The sequence below is a fragment of the Dermacentor silvarum genome, chromosome 4, assembly GCF_013339745.2.
Source record: "Dermacentor silvarum isolate Dsil-2018 chromosome 4, BIME_Dsil_1.4, whole genome shotgun sequence".
NCBI lineage: Eukaryota > Metazoa > Arthropoda > Arachnida > Ixodida > Ixodidae > Dermacentor > Dermacentor silvarum.
This window is the reverse complement of record NC_051157.2, coordinates 70,355,636-70,369,322: the sequence shown is the minus strand read 5'-3', so window position 1 is coordinate 70,369,322 and position 13,687 is coordinate 70,355,636. Positions and strand designations below refer to the sequence as shown.

Here is a 13,687-nt window from a genome sequence, read left to right as displayed (position 1 = left end):
TGCGTTTATATGATCCGCAGCGGTACAGCAACGCATTCGGAACAGCTGATGTTTTTCGTATTGTGAGCAATGTATTTCGGCAGGGGAATGTTACGAATTCGTATCACACCGAAATTCGTACCAGCCGTAATCGTATCATCGGGGTTTTACTGTATATATTTTCTAAGTCAGCAACGCATAAATGGGCTGTCTATGCCTTGCGCGCGCCAGCCTCGCCGGTCACTGTCATGCTGGTAGCATGTTTACGTTTATCTCGCGGTCAGCTATTCTAGCGTTCGATTTTGCAAACCTCGGGCAGCTTCGGGTTGTCTTTAGATCCCAGCCAACGTGAATTCTTATCAGGACCGGAACTAGCTGGCTGCCGTCGGGCTGCCAGTGGGCTGCCAGAACTCCGAAAATTGAAAAGGCCCACTGTTTATTAGGGGTGTGTGAATATTGAATATCACGTAATCAAATAGAATAGTGAACATTCAAATAATTAAATTCTCAAATTGAATATCTACTATTCGATATATTCGGTGTAGAGACCTGCACAGTACCACATGTTGTGTACGCTGCGGAGCCCCTTGTGCTCGGTGCCGTCCAAGCGAGCATTTCACTTCGCCACGGACGAGCCGTCCTGGCTGATGTGGCAGCATACTATGTCACTGTGAACGCTCTCTGACGTTGACCCGATATGGGGATCGCACACACAGCGCTCAAATGCTGCAGTTTGCAGAACGACACCGTGTCGACCAGGGCTGCCTTTGTTGGTACAAGGTTTGTCCGGGTCGATAGGACCGGTCGATATGGTTGTGCACCGCCTACAGTGGGAACGACAGCAATAGCAGCAAGTATTTAGCAGCGGCACTATGTTTTGTTGTGTTGCTAAAGATACTGCTTACCAGAAAAGTGCAGAACATGCATACTGTCAGAGAAATCATTGCAGATAACGATTTATTCTCGAAATAAAGGTGTTACTCCTGTGAGCAACTACCACTCCAGAAATTTTAACTTTGTGTTGAACTAATCTTCCATGGCTCTTGCATGCTAAAAAAATATCTTTTAATCACTTCAAAGGTTGTGGTGATTTCAGTACTGCTAGCTGGCTTACCGTATTTACTCGAATCTAACACGCACTTTTTTTCCGATAAAAAGGGTCCAAAAATTGCCTGCGCGTTAGAATCGAGTACGACCCTAAATTTGCGCTACCATATCGTCATCGGCATTTCAATATGGCCGCCTCCTACCCCACTTCGAGCCTAGCTCCTGTAGCTTCGAACATGTGCTGTAGTACGTGTGCTTAGGCATTAGTCTACCAATTTAGTTAAACAGCGAATGTTTACAAGTTTTTGCGGCCGATAAAACTACTATCCTTACTTTGTGTAGCTGTCTACTAATTTACTGTCGCAATCGATGCTTCGCCTTTCGGGTGAAACTGGGACTTTTTTGTTCATCGCAACTTTAGTGTATTGGGAGAAAATCTTGAGCGATAGTTGCATTTCTGCATTAAAGCATGAGGTGCGCGGTACTGTCAATAATTTTTTTCCTCTCTTTTGGTCACAGAAAATGGGTGCACGTTACAATCGAGGGTGCGTTAGAATCAAGTAAATACGGTAAGTTCGGCAGCAGCTGTTATGATTATTCTGGTATCTTTTGTTTGTTCAGGCTGATTCAAGAGGAGAAGCAAAACACAGAGCAGCGTGCTGAGGAGCTAGAGTCGCGTGTGGGCAGCAGCAGCCTCGAGCCCCTGGGAGGCTTGCTGTCACGAGGACGCTCCTTTGACCGAGGTTCACCACCCCTTAGTGGACGGTCCACACCACCTTCTTCCGCTGGCCCGCCACCTCACCACAGCCCCCAGCGGGAGTACCTGCCAAAGTACCACACTGTGAGCAAGAAAAGGGCATACCACGCGTGATATCTCATTTCATTTTACTACCTTGAAGACTCCCCTTAATGGGGGTAATAAATTCGGGGTTGGTTACATCACTACACAGTCGAAACGCTTACAACGCCTCTACAACGAACACCTCTACGATGAAATGACTTGAATAACGAAGGAATAATTCTGTCCCGGTTCTATTGTGAGCGGTGTGGTGCCTGACCTTTACAATGAGTTTACCTGTGCAGTTGAACCCACTTATAATGATACCGGTTTTAACAACATATTGGTTATAACAATGAAAAGCTGCTGCACCGTCAACTTTTGTATGTTTTCTATGCTGAAATAACCTGCTTACTACAATGCCCCATGCCACATTATCAGTTATAACGATGAAGTCTAGCCACTGGGTATCTGTGCCGAAAGTTAGTAGAATGCAAAATCCTTAAAAAGAAAAAAGAAAACGAAATTCGAGCCGCTGCACGCCGCCGTGCGGTTTTCCAGCCTTCTCCGCATCGCCAGCCTCACGGGCCTCTGTCCCGTCACCCTTCCACCCCTCTGAACATGAATGGGCTGTGCCCATAGCTCTACGCTGCGCCACCCTCCGAAACAAGAATGGACCACGCCAACTGCGCTGATAGAGCTGATAGCGCCGGGCTCACTGGCCGGCTGGCTTGTCATACTGCGCAATTTTAGCTAACGGTTTAAGGCGCACGTGCTCGTCTTCGTTGGATGAGTCTAAGTCGTTCCTGGCCACACGATTTCTCAGCCTCGTTTGACTCGCCTCCGAAACGGAAGATTACTGATCCGCCCACTGATCACCGGCAATGCACAATGTTGCCAGTGAAACAAAAGCGCACTGCTTCTAACCGATGAGGTGATCGTCGTGAACGTGCTTGCGTCGGATAACGACATTGACGGCGGTGGCGATGATACAAGAGGGCAGGCTGCCTCAACGTCCTCGCAGGAGGCCCTGTAGGTGATTCAGTCCCTCCAGAGCTTCGTTCTTGCAAAGGGGCCTTCCGCTCGCTGCACTACATGGAGCACATGGATGCGTTGGAGAAGGATATCGGCAAGCTTCGCGTAAAGCAAGAAAAGCTGACAGATGTGGGGTTTTATCGTGAAAGCCAGTGAGAAGTACATGGCGAGATGCTTCTGGCGATCTTGCCCCAGCATTCTTCTGCATTTCTCCAGCTGAGAGGCTGCCGCAGCAACCTTCTTGCATTTTTAAAAAGCCCCTTTTCAGGCCACCAACCGATGCGTCGGCTGAGCTCGCACGTCACTTGCCGCCCATAGCCCTGCTTTGCTGTTGTCATAGCAGTGCCATTCTTGAACGCCGACAGCCGTGGCTTGTTACACACTATCGGAACGCGCAGGAAGTTGTGGGTTCTTGGTGTCTCACAGGAGACCAACCACCGCGGGTTCGAGCTTAGCGAGCCACAGGGCCGCGTCAGCCGTCGCCTCCAGCACCGCTCGTGCGCGAGCTCAGAGGCCGCAAGGGGCTACCGAGCGACGCACGCAAAAACACAGTAAAGCCCTGAGTTGACGGAAACCGTTTACTGAAACCGTCGGCACCAGCACTGCACAAACGCCCGCACGGAGGGGAGCCAAAGGGGTCCCGCACCAGGGCGAAAATACAATAACAGGCGCCTATAGCACGTCGCGGCGAGAGCACAGGCTCAAGCTGGGACACGCCGCTAGGAAAAGTCCCGGCGGCTATGCTACTTGCTCTGGCGATAACCAATGGGTCAACTCGCGAGAGCACGGGCAATATCCTTCGGCTTAGGCTTTCGGCAAGTGCGGCTCGGCGAGGTACGACCTCGCGCGAGCACTAATGGCACCGCTCGTCGGCTTAGCGTCGGGAAAGGATCAGCACAAAGTACGCGCTCCCCGCACGGGCAAAGGCACCGTGCGCGAGCTCCAGTCCTAGTCACAAAGGTGTCGGCGGACGAGAGGAAAGCATGAACGTACCGTGCGCTGGTCCCGGAGAGAAGTCCACGCTTCCCCGCTAGCGGCCGACAACCGGCCGCGTAGTGACGTCAGCGCTCCGCCCCCACCGCCAACCGCCGCGTGCGCAGCGCCACCGCGGGAACCGGTTAGGCGGCGCGGGCGGAGAAGGAGGCCAGCGGGGAACGATGGCGAGGGATGGCAGAGCAGGCGAAGCGCGCGCGATCATGCCGGCGCAACCCTCAATCCCCACATCCTCCTCTCCTTAAATGCCCCCCTACCAGCCTGGCGAAACAGCTAGTAGGGGCTTATGCATCAAAGACAATTGAGTCTTTCATGCACAAGCTAAATGCTAACCTCAGCCCAGCAAGTACTCTTAAAACACCGCGTTCCGACATATAAAACAAAACACTTTCATGCACTATAAAAATAATAATTATATACAAGGATCGTGGGAAAATAAAAAATTAAACTGCTACGCTGTATAATAAAAAAAAAATTGCCGCGAGAGGGGGGAGAAATATTAACAAAATAGTCGGCCGCTGGCGCGGGACAGTGTCCAAGGTGCGAAGGGGAAGCGGCGCGTAAAGTTCTGTGGCTAGGGGCGGTGGCCGAAGACGTAGGAGTCTCGAGGGCAGCCTTGATTGCAGGAACGGGCTCACCGTTGGTAGATCGGAGTTATTGTTTTCGTGGTGGTGGCGGTCCCGAACTCCAGCCGGATGGGGCAGGACACTGCCGGGTCAGCTGGCCACGCCGCCGGAGCCAAGATGGAAGGGGCAGCCACAACCGTGGCTGCAAGGCGTTCGCACGGCGGCGGCGACTGCAGAGAGCTGGTCTCTCGGTCTGACGTCAGAGGGTCAGTGACCCCGTCCACCTTCAGTGTCCACGATGATCCGATGCTGCAGTTGGTGCGACTTCTGGTTGCTTCGAAGAGCAACAGGCACCACGCACGCACGCGCACACACACACGCACGCACACACTCCTTGCGGTTTTCACCATGGCTGCGCAACACTCCCAAACACCGCCATGCTCATCGCCGTACACAACGCGCCGCGCCATAGAAGGCGCAAAGCGTCCTTCGTCCCCCTCACACCGACGAGTCAATGGGACCATTGTCCACCACCGTGCCTGACGACCGCGCAAATCAACAACCCCCTTCTCGGCAAAGTGAAAAAAAAAAAAAGGAAAAAGAAAAGAACAAGAAAAACAAAAATCTTCACCATCTACGTACAAGAAAAAAAAACACGTAATGAATTAAACTATAAGGCTGTACACGCGAAAACACACTTTCAAAAGAAAAAACATAAATACACTCAGCGGGCGTACTTAAAAAAATGGGAAAAAAAATGCACACTGTTAAAACACTACATAAACACACTTGCAATACGCTGGGCTGGGGCTAGCTTATTTTCGTGCACTGGCCGTAAAGAAGCTAGCCCACTGAGGCTACGCATTTTACTGAGGGCCTTCGGTTGCGGAAAAGTCCGTCGTCCGGCGCGAAATCACACAGGTGACCGCTTCCTCAGATTGTACCGGTGCGTGGTCCGAATGCGGTCCGTTGCTCCGGGTGTGCCCCGTTGCTTGCGCGCAATGCCACTGGGCACTGGCGCGAGCTCGTCGGACCGTGACGCAAAGGCCTTCAGGTCGGCGATATGGGCACGGCTGAGTTTTCCCGAAGAGGGATCCTTCAGCAAGTACGCGAGTGGAGACCAAACTTTCTCCACTCGGTACGGACCAAGCCACTTAGGAGCGAGCGAGGCTGAGAACCCCTTGGTCGCATCGCTAAGAGCGTGGTTGCGCTTCAGGACGAGATCACCTACCTTAAATGAAAGATGGCGATGCTTCCGGTCGTATTGAGCCTTCTGCTGGGCCCTGGCCGACGCCAAACTCTGCCTTGCTCTACCGAGAGCCCGACAAAGCCTGTCCCGAAGTGCTGAAGCGTAAGCAGAACAGTCTGCCGGCGCTTCCTCGTCCCCGAGCTGGCATTGCATGACACTGGTCACCGGATTAGCCAACTCCCTTCCAAAATTGAGAAAGGCGGGAGAGAAACCAGTTGAGCGATTCTCGGAGGTTCGGACTGCGAACGCGAGCTCACTCAAGTGGTCTGCCCAATCCTTTTGACGTTCGGCAAAGGCCGCTAACATTGGTTTAAGAGTTCTATTGAGTCTCTCCGTCAAATTGGACTGGGGATGGTAGGGCGAAGTGGTGCAGTGATTAATTCCCAGGGAACGGCACGTAGCACCAAACACCCGAGCGGTGAAATAGGACGCGTTGTCCGTAATCAGTCTTTTCGGAAAGCCGAACCGACAAAACACTTCCTGTAGCCTTTCCAGCACCGCTCGCGCTGTCACTTTACGAAGCGGAAACAGTTCCACCCATTTAGAAAAATGATCAACGACTACCATCAGGTGTGTGAACCCCTGCTTACTCCTGGGGAAAGGCCCCATAAGATCGCAGGTGGCCACTTGCCACGGACGCTCACTGTCGATTGGTTTCATCAGCCCGGGCGGCTTGCCACCCCTTGATTTCACCATTTGACAGACATGGCAGGAACGGCAATAGCGAAAAATGTCACGCTTTATGCCAGGCCAGGTCACAGTTTGGCTTAGTTTCGCAAAAACTTTAGAGCCACTCAAATGACCGGCCAAGGGTTCGTCATGAGAACATCGCAACAGTGCGCTTCTCAGACTTTTGGGGATAACCACCTTAAACGGGTCCACAGCGTCATCATCGGTGGCTATGTATTTCAGCAGGAGCCCATCATGATCCAGCAAATATAAATCCGCGGGGGACTCAGCGACACACGCTGTTTCCGGCCCCCCTGCGCCCGCCGCACTACCAGCAGCGTCTCGGCGCTCCGTCTCCCTGAGACCGTCGCTCACTCCGCGACAAAACGGATCAATTTGCTGGGCCTTCAGTAGCTCTTGCCTGCTGAAAGCGATTCCAATTCTCCCAAAGGGGAGGTTGGTCTCGTCCCCACTCAGGACTGCAGCCATCGGCGTCATGGGTTCGCTTTCGAGAAGCTCCCCCGCACGCACGCTTTCCGGCGCGCTGCTTGCCTGGAGCGCGGAGAAACAGGTTTGCCCGCTTGCGGACTCGCCTCTCTCTCCGCTCGTTTCGCCCCCGACGCTAGCTGGCGCTAAGGCACCGGCAGCGGCTGTTGCACCTGGAGAAAAGCTCTGGGTGGACAATGGGGCACGAGATAGCGCGTCAGCTACCACGTTAGTGCTCCCCTTTCGATACTGCACAGAAAAGTCATAATGCTGTATCAGGAGAGCCCAGCGCGCCAGCCGGCCCGCAGGCTCACGGAGCCGCATCAGCCAGCTTAGCGCACTGTGGTCCGTTTGCACTACGAATTTCGTACCATCAAGGTAGACATCGAATTTACGTAGTGCAAACACGATAGCGAGGCACTCCTTCTCCGTCACGGAATAATTCCTCTCAGCCGGTATCAAGGAGCGGCTGGCAAAGGCCAGCGGCTGCAACACGCCATCGTATTCCTGTAGGAGGACTGCTCCTAAACCCAGATCGCTCGCGTCGGTCTGGACAACGAACGGTCTGGTCAGGTCGGGGAGTCTGAGCTGCGCTGTCTCCGCAATGGCGCTAGACAGTTGGCGAAAAGCCTGCTGCTGCTCAGGTCCCCATTGCCACTCGGCCGACTTACCCAAGAGCTTGCTCAAGGGCGCCTGCACTCGGGCACAGGACGGGATGAACGACCGGTAAAAGTTGGCCATTCCCAAAAAGCGGCGAAGGCCACGTACGTCCTTGGGCGCGGGGAATTCGAGGATTGCCCGAAGTTTCTCCCGGTCCGGCTCAATGGAGCCTTCGCCCAGCGTAAACCCCAGTAACTGAACTCGGGTTTGCGCTAGTTGGGCTTTCGCAGGATTCAAAGTCATCCCGGCGGCCCGCACCCTCTCGAGCACATCGGCAACATGGGCCAAGTGTTCTTCGAAGGTTCGTGAATAAATCACGATGTCGTCGAGGTAGCACATGCAGTATGACCACTTTGCTTCCCCGAGGACGCGGTCCATCAGTCTCTGAAAGGTCGCAGGACCGTTGCATAGACCAAAGGGCATACGAGTAAACTCAAACAACCCTCTGTGGGACGTGAACGCGGTCTTGGACCGGTCACGCGCATCCATCCGGACCTGTAGGTACCCTTTCGAGGCATCCAACGTAGTGAAGTACCTCGCACTGCCCAGGGTTCCTACAATGGAGCTAATCGTAGGAAGCGGATAGGCATCCTTACGAGTCACTCCGTTCAGACGGCGGTAGTCTACGCACAGGCGATGACTGCCATCTTTCTTAGGCACCAACACAATTGGAGACGCCCAGGCGCTGTACGAGCGGCGGATAATGTCGGCCGATAGCATCTCGTCCAGCAAACCATCAATCACCTGCCTCTTGGCAAGACTGACGGGCCTGGGGTTACACTTCAAAGGAAGCGCGTCACCAGTTTCGATCGCGTGGCTCGCCAAATCGGTACAGCCCGGTTGATCGGTGAAAAGGTCTGCGTTGTCGCGTAACAGTGCCGACAAACGAGCCTTCTGTGCATCATCCAAATGAGCCGCACAGGCGGACAGAGGATGTGGTGCCTCTTCGTGCCGTGTCGCTCTATCCCACTGGGGATTGTGAGTCGACAAGCGCATAGCGCAGGGGCTTGCCCCCGAATTCTGCGCGCGACACGGTTCGTGCCGTGCCTCTCGATCCCAAAGGGGACCATGAGCGGGCGAGCGCGAAGCTCGGGGGCTTGCCCCCGAACTCGGCGCGCGACACGATTCCGACGCCCCATCTGCACAGGCAAGATCGGACGCCGGCGGGCTGATGAACGGCTTTAGCGACGTGAACTGACCGTCGCGATAGCCGCCATTCGCAATGTCCACAACGATCCCAGTTTTAAGGAGAAAGTCCCGGCCGAGAATCACAGGAACACTGAGCCCTGGGAGATGAACGAAACGCGTGCGTCTCATTCGCTCTCCCCACCTGACAGTCAGCCTTGCGGCGCCAGCCGAATGGGCCACGCCTTTCGCAAGATTGAATGTCGTTCGGCAGTCCCGCAAGCGCACTGCGTGCTTTTGCAAGTGGGACAAAACCTGTTCGCCGAACAACGAAGCGCTTGCGCCCGTGTCCAGCAGCGCCGAAAATTCGCGGCCGGCAATGGTCACCGGAATAAACGGCGCGTGCGCACCAGCAACACAACCTGCTCGGTACGCCGAGGGAACAAGCAAAGGTTCGGTCACTCGTGCCTTCACGAGCGACCTGCTATCCCGTTTCCCGACCTCACAGGAGACCGGGGCGCGGTGCAATCCCTTGCAATGTGCCCTCGTTGTTGGCAGCGAAAACAGCGTACTCCGCCGCGGTATCTTTCCCGAGGCGGAGCAGCCTCAGCTCCCTGCCGGGGTCGGCTCGCCGCTTGATAACGAGCGTTTCCCTCCGCGATGCGCTGGGTCGAAAAGCGTCCCTGCGCATGCGTTTCGGTCGGTGGCTCAGCACAGGCTGCCCGTCTCCCGTGCGTGTAGGGGTCGAGAGCGCGCGCGCTCAGCTCCCAAACACACCCGCTTGCAGCCGCAAAGGCAGCTTGGCCGGGTTGTTGCCGTTGGGGAAAGGGCTCAGGCTCTCTCCACGCGCAGCTCGGCTCAAGGGCCTCGCTGGCGGGCGGCGGTGGGCGATAGGCGCGCGCGGCGATAATGTCGCCTTGAATGCGCTTTGCCTCGGCGGCTAATTCCTCCAGATTTCGGAAGCGGCCGCCGCGCAGGTACGCCGAAAAGGTCGGATGTGCCTGCCTGATCACCCGTTCGACGCGTTCCTCGTTCGAGGCATTGGGCTCGGCGACTAAGAAAAGGTCTTGCATCGCCCGTACGTACTCCTGAAGCGACTCATCAGGAGCCTGTGTACGTAGCCCAAGCTCTCGCCGCATCCGACTCTCGTAGTCAGCGGGTAGGAATTCACGCAGGAATGCCGCGCGGAACTCCTCGAGGGTTGTTGCACGGTGTCCGGAAAGCCTGTACCACCTAGCCGCCGAGTCAGTGAGTGCAACAGGGACGACGCGTCCGAGTACATCCTGATCGTTCAAACCCAGAGCTCTCTGGTAGCGTGCGAGGGAGTAACAGTAGTCCCTGGCACTGAGCAGGTCACCGTATCCGCTGTAGGTCGGGACTGCCAACCGTACAGCGGGGTGAGCGCATTTCGGAACAGCCGACAGCGTTTTAACTGCCCCAGAGAGCGCCTGGATCATTTCGGCGGCGTTATGCAACAGCGTCTGTGCGCCTGCTCCAAAGGGAGCCGTTGGCGCGTTAGCGGCGCGATCGAGCAAGGATGAACTGACGTCCAGCTCGATCAGTGGCGCGGTTTCCACAGGGATACCGGCCGGCGCGCCGCCGTCCCCAGAGCAAAAAGGGCTCCTAGCGGGGTGCGCCTGCTGTCGTTCACAGCTGCCACTTGAGGCAGCTATACGTGAATTGCTTAGGCCGCTTGCAGCCAGCGTTGACAAAACAGGCGCGTGCTCGATCGGTGTGCCACTGGGCGCCACCGAATGTACTCCAAAGGGAGACGTATGAGCGGAATTCATGGTCGCCGTGATTGAAGGTTCCCCACAGGGGGCCGCGGCATACCACTGGTTTTGGCTGTTCAATTGAGAAGCAGCCAGTGTTGATACAACAGGTGTGTGCTCGATCGGTGTGCCACTGGGCGCCACCGAGTGTACTCCAAAGGGAGACGTATGAGCGGAATTCGTGGTCGCCGTGATTGAAGGTTCCCCACAGGGGGCCGCGGCATACCACTGGTTTTGGCTGTTCAATTGAGAAGCAGCCAGTGTTGATACAACAGGTGTGTGCTCGATCGGTGTGCCACTGGGCGCCACCGAGTGTACTCCAAAGGGAGACGTATGAGCGGAATTCGTGGTCGCCGTGATTGAAGGTTCCCCACAGGGGGCCGCGGCATACCACTGGTTTTGGCTGTTCAATTGAGAAGCAGCCAACGGGCAAAAGTCGGAGAGGGCTAAGGCCCCGTTTCCGCGCTGCGCTCCGTTTACTCCCGAAGGAGTCAATGATCGGGAGCGCTGCGACATCGCACTGCTTGGCATTCCAAAGGGAGCCGTGGCAGACGAATGTGCCCGTGTGCACTGTTCGGAGAGGGCTCTGGCCCCGTTTTCAAACAACGCTACTGCTCCAAAGGGAGCTGGTACGTAGCGCCTCACGTTGCCGTCCCCACAGGGGGTCGTTACAAGCGAGGGTGCAGGAGTGCGCTGCTCAAGGGGGGCCCTGGCCCCGTTCTCGAGCAACGCGGCGTCTGCTAGCACTAACAAAGGACAAAGGTCACTACGCCTAGCAGACATAACGCGGCGAGTCCAATTCGCTAAGGCGTATTGACTCGGCTAAGCACAGACAAAGGCTTAATGAGCCTTTGAATCCGCGTTGGGCGCCAGTGTGGGTTCTTGGTGTCTCACAGGAGACCAACCACCGCGGGTTCGAGCTTAGCGAGCCACAGGGCCGCGTCAGCCGTCGCCTCCAGCACCGCTCGCGCGCGAGCTCAGAGGCCGCAAGGGGCTACCGAGCGACGCACGCAAAAACACAGTAAAGCCCTGAGTTGACGGAAACCGTTTACTGAAACCGTCGGCACCAGCACTGCACAAACGCCCGCACGGAGGGGAGCCAAAGGGGTCCCGCACCAGGGCGAAAATACAATAACAGGCGCCTATAGCACGTCGCGGCGAGAGCACAGGCTCAAGCTGGGACACGCCGCTAGGAAAAGTCCCGGCGGCTATGCTACTTGCTCTGGCGATAACCAATGGGTCAACTCGCGAGAGCACGGGCAATATCCTTCGGCTTAGGCTTTCGGCAAGTGCGGCTCGGCGAGGTACGACCTCGCGCGAGCACTAATGGCACCGCTCGTCGGCTTAGCGTCGGGAAAGGATCAGCACAAAGTACGCGCTCCCCGCACGGGCAAAGGCACCGTGCGCGAGCTCCAGTCCTAGTCACAAAGGTGTCGGCGGACGAGAGGAAAGCATGAACGTACCGTGCGCTGGTCCCGGAGAGAAGTCCACGCTTCCCCGCTAGCGGCCGACCACCGGCCGCGTAGTGACGTCAGCGCTCCGCCCCCACCGCCAACCGGCGCGTGCGCAGCGCCACCGCGGGAACCGGTTAGGCGGCGCGGGCGGAGAAGGAGGCCAGCGGGGAACGATGGCGAGGGATGGCAGAGCAGGCGAAGCGCGCGCGATCATGCCGGCGCAACCCTCAATCCCCACAAAGTGGAGTGAAACAGCTTAACACAATCAGTTTCCCGGATGGTGGAAGGTGGTGGGGAGGGGCACTGGCCTCCCCGCCATTCTAGTTTTCTCACCACAGCTTTTCCATCCCATTATTATTATTATTATTATTATTATTATTGATTATTATATAAACGTCGCCGCATGCCGTATGCTGTATGTGTGAGGGAAAGCATGCAAGGGACGCGCTTTCATGGAGAGCGAACTCCTCCATAACACCGATACCTTTGACGGTCTCTGTGCGCTCGCCTGCACGCCGGCGCCTGCTTCACCTGCTACCTGAAGTTCTGTTTTCTGCAGTTATCGAGAAGTGAGCGTTGGCTGGCGTGGGCAGTTTCGTGGTCCTTGCTCGCTGTGTTCTTGCGCGCCACAATATTTCACGACTCCCACCGTTCGTGCATCGTGCTATGGTGCATGAATACTTCAAGAACAAGTCGTTCTTTTAATTCGAACTTGTTTTATCATGAACAAATTTTCGGGCTCCTTCGAGTTCGAATTATCGAGATTCGACTGTATCACTTTTGTGAAATTTTGCATAACTTACATTTTGCATTCGAGAGAATACTTTTCACTCCTTCAGCCCCTCAACCTGGTCGAAAGTTAGTCACTTTAAATGCACTCTTACAGACTGTCTACCACTGCTTTCACAAAACTCTACTTGGCAAAGGAGAAAAGTGGAGAACCATTGCGCTGGGCCTTACTGCCATGTTGAAATATCTCCCTAGAACTACAAGTAACATGGCGGCAAGGAAACTTTTGTAAAGCGCACGCATGCACAGTAGCCATAGTGAGATCGGTCTATAGGTGAACATTGCTGCACCGAGCAGTAGGTCTGCGGCGGCGGCGCGTTCGGCAAGAAAGTTTCGTTTTCGTTTCATTGATGGAATGGGCATCTGCTTTAGTCTTGCTTCTGATGTTTTCCGGTTGTGTTCTAGCTGATGTGGCAGCAAGATTTGGATGTTGTGACACACACAGCTGCTGTCCGCAATGCTGTTGGCAGCTGACTGGTTCGCTGGTCTGGCACTATGCCTATCTTGGTGGGCTTGGCGAGTCCGGCGTCCTCGTCCTGAGTTGTTGGGGGGTGCCAGGGGCACTTGAAGTTTTAGGCCAGCGACCTCTTCACCCGTTTTCGAAATTTACACTTTGTGCAGATCTTCACTGATTGCGCAATAGCTGCACGCCCCAGCAACCACATCAGAATAAATTGGCACGTGCATGTGTGCATGCCGACTCCTTGAAGCAGATGAAAGAATGCCACCAGGCCAATAGGATGGCGCGCTGCCATCACGTGCACCAAGCACCGTATATGATGTATGATGATGTATTTTTCCTTGAAAGCCAATGAGAAAGGACAGCCAACAGTGGCAGGAAAATAAAGGTGAAGGGCCACTCTTTCAAATGAGATAAGGATGATCACAATAACATGCTTGCAACGAAATTTTGCTGTCGTGAAAAAAAGCAGTGCGTTAGTGTAAATTTTGGCTCACATTCAGATCATAGGTGCGTTATAAATAGATTTTTCAAAAAAATATTGATCCATGAAGCAAGAAGCTTTACAATTAAAGGCAAAAGGAGTTACAAATTTCGAAATGTCACTTTTCTATTCTTTTCTATT

The 13,687-nt window shown here is 54.9% G+C and overlaps 1 protein-coding gene across 3 annotated transcripts in view; it reads left to right on the top strand.

The window, feature by feature from the left end:
• The window catches only part of LOC119450199 (liprin-alpha-4-like), an 81,624-nt gene that overhangs the window by 30,090 nt on the left and 37,847 nt on the right, over positions 1–13,687 (top strand). For all 3 annotated transcript variants that reach the window (XM_049665703.1, XM_049665702.1, XM_037713582.2), the window contains exon 14: positions 1,648–1,867. In XM_049665703.1, coding sequence (XP_049521660.1) covers positions 1,648–1,867 — 220 coding nt within the window. The remainder of the gene's footprint in view (positions 1–1,647; positions 1,868–13,687) is intronic.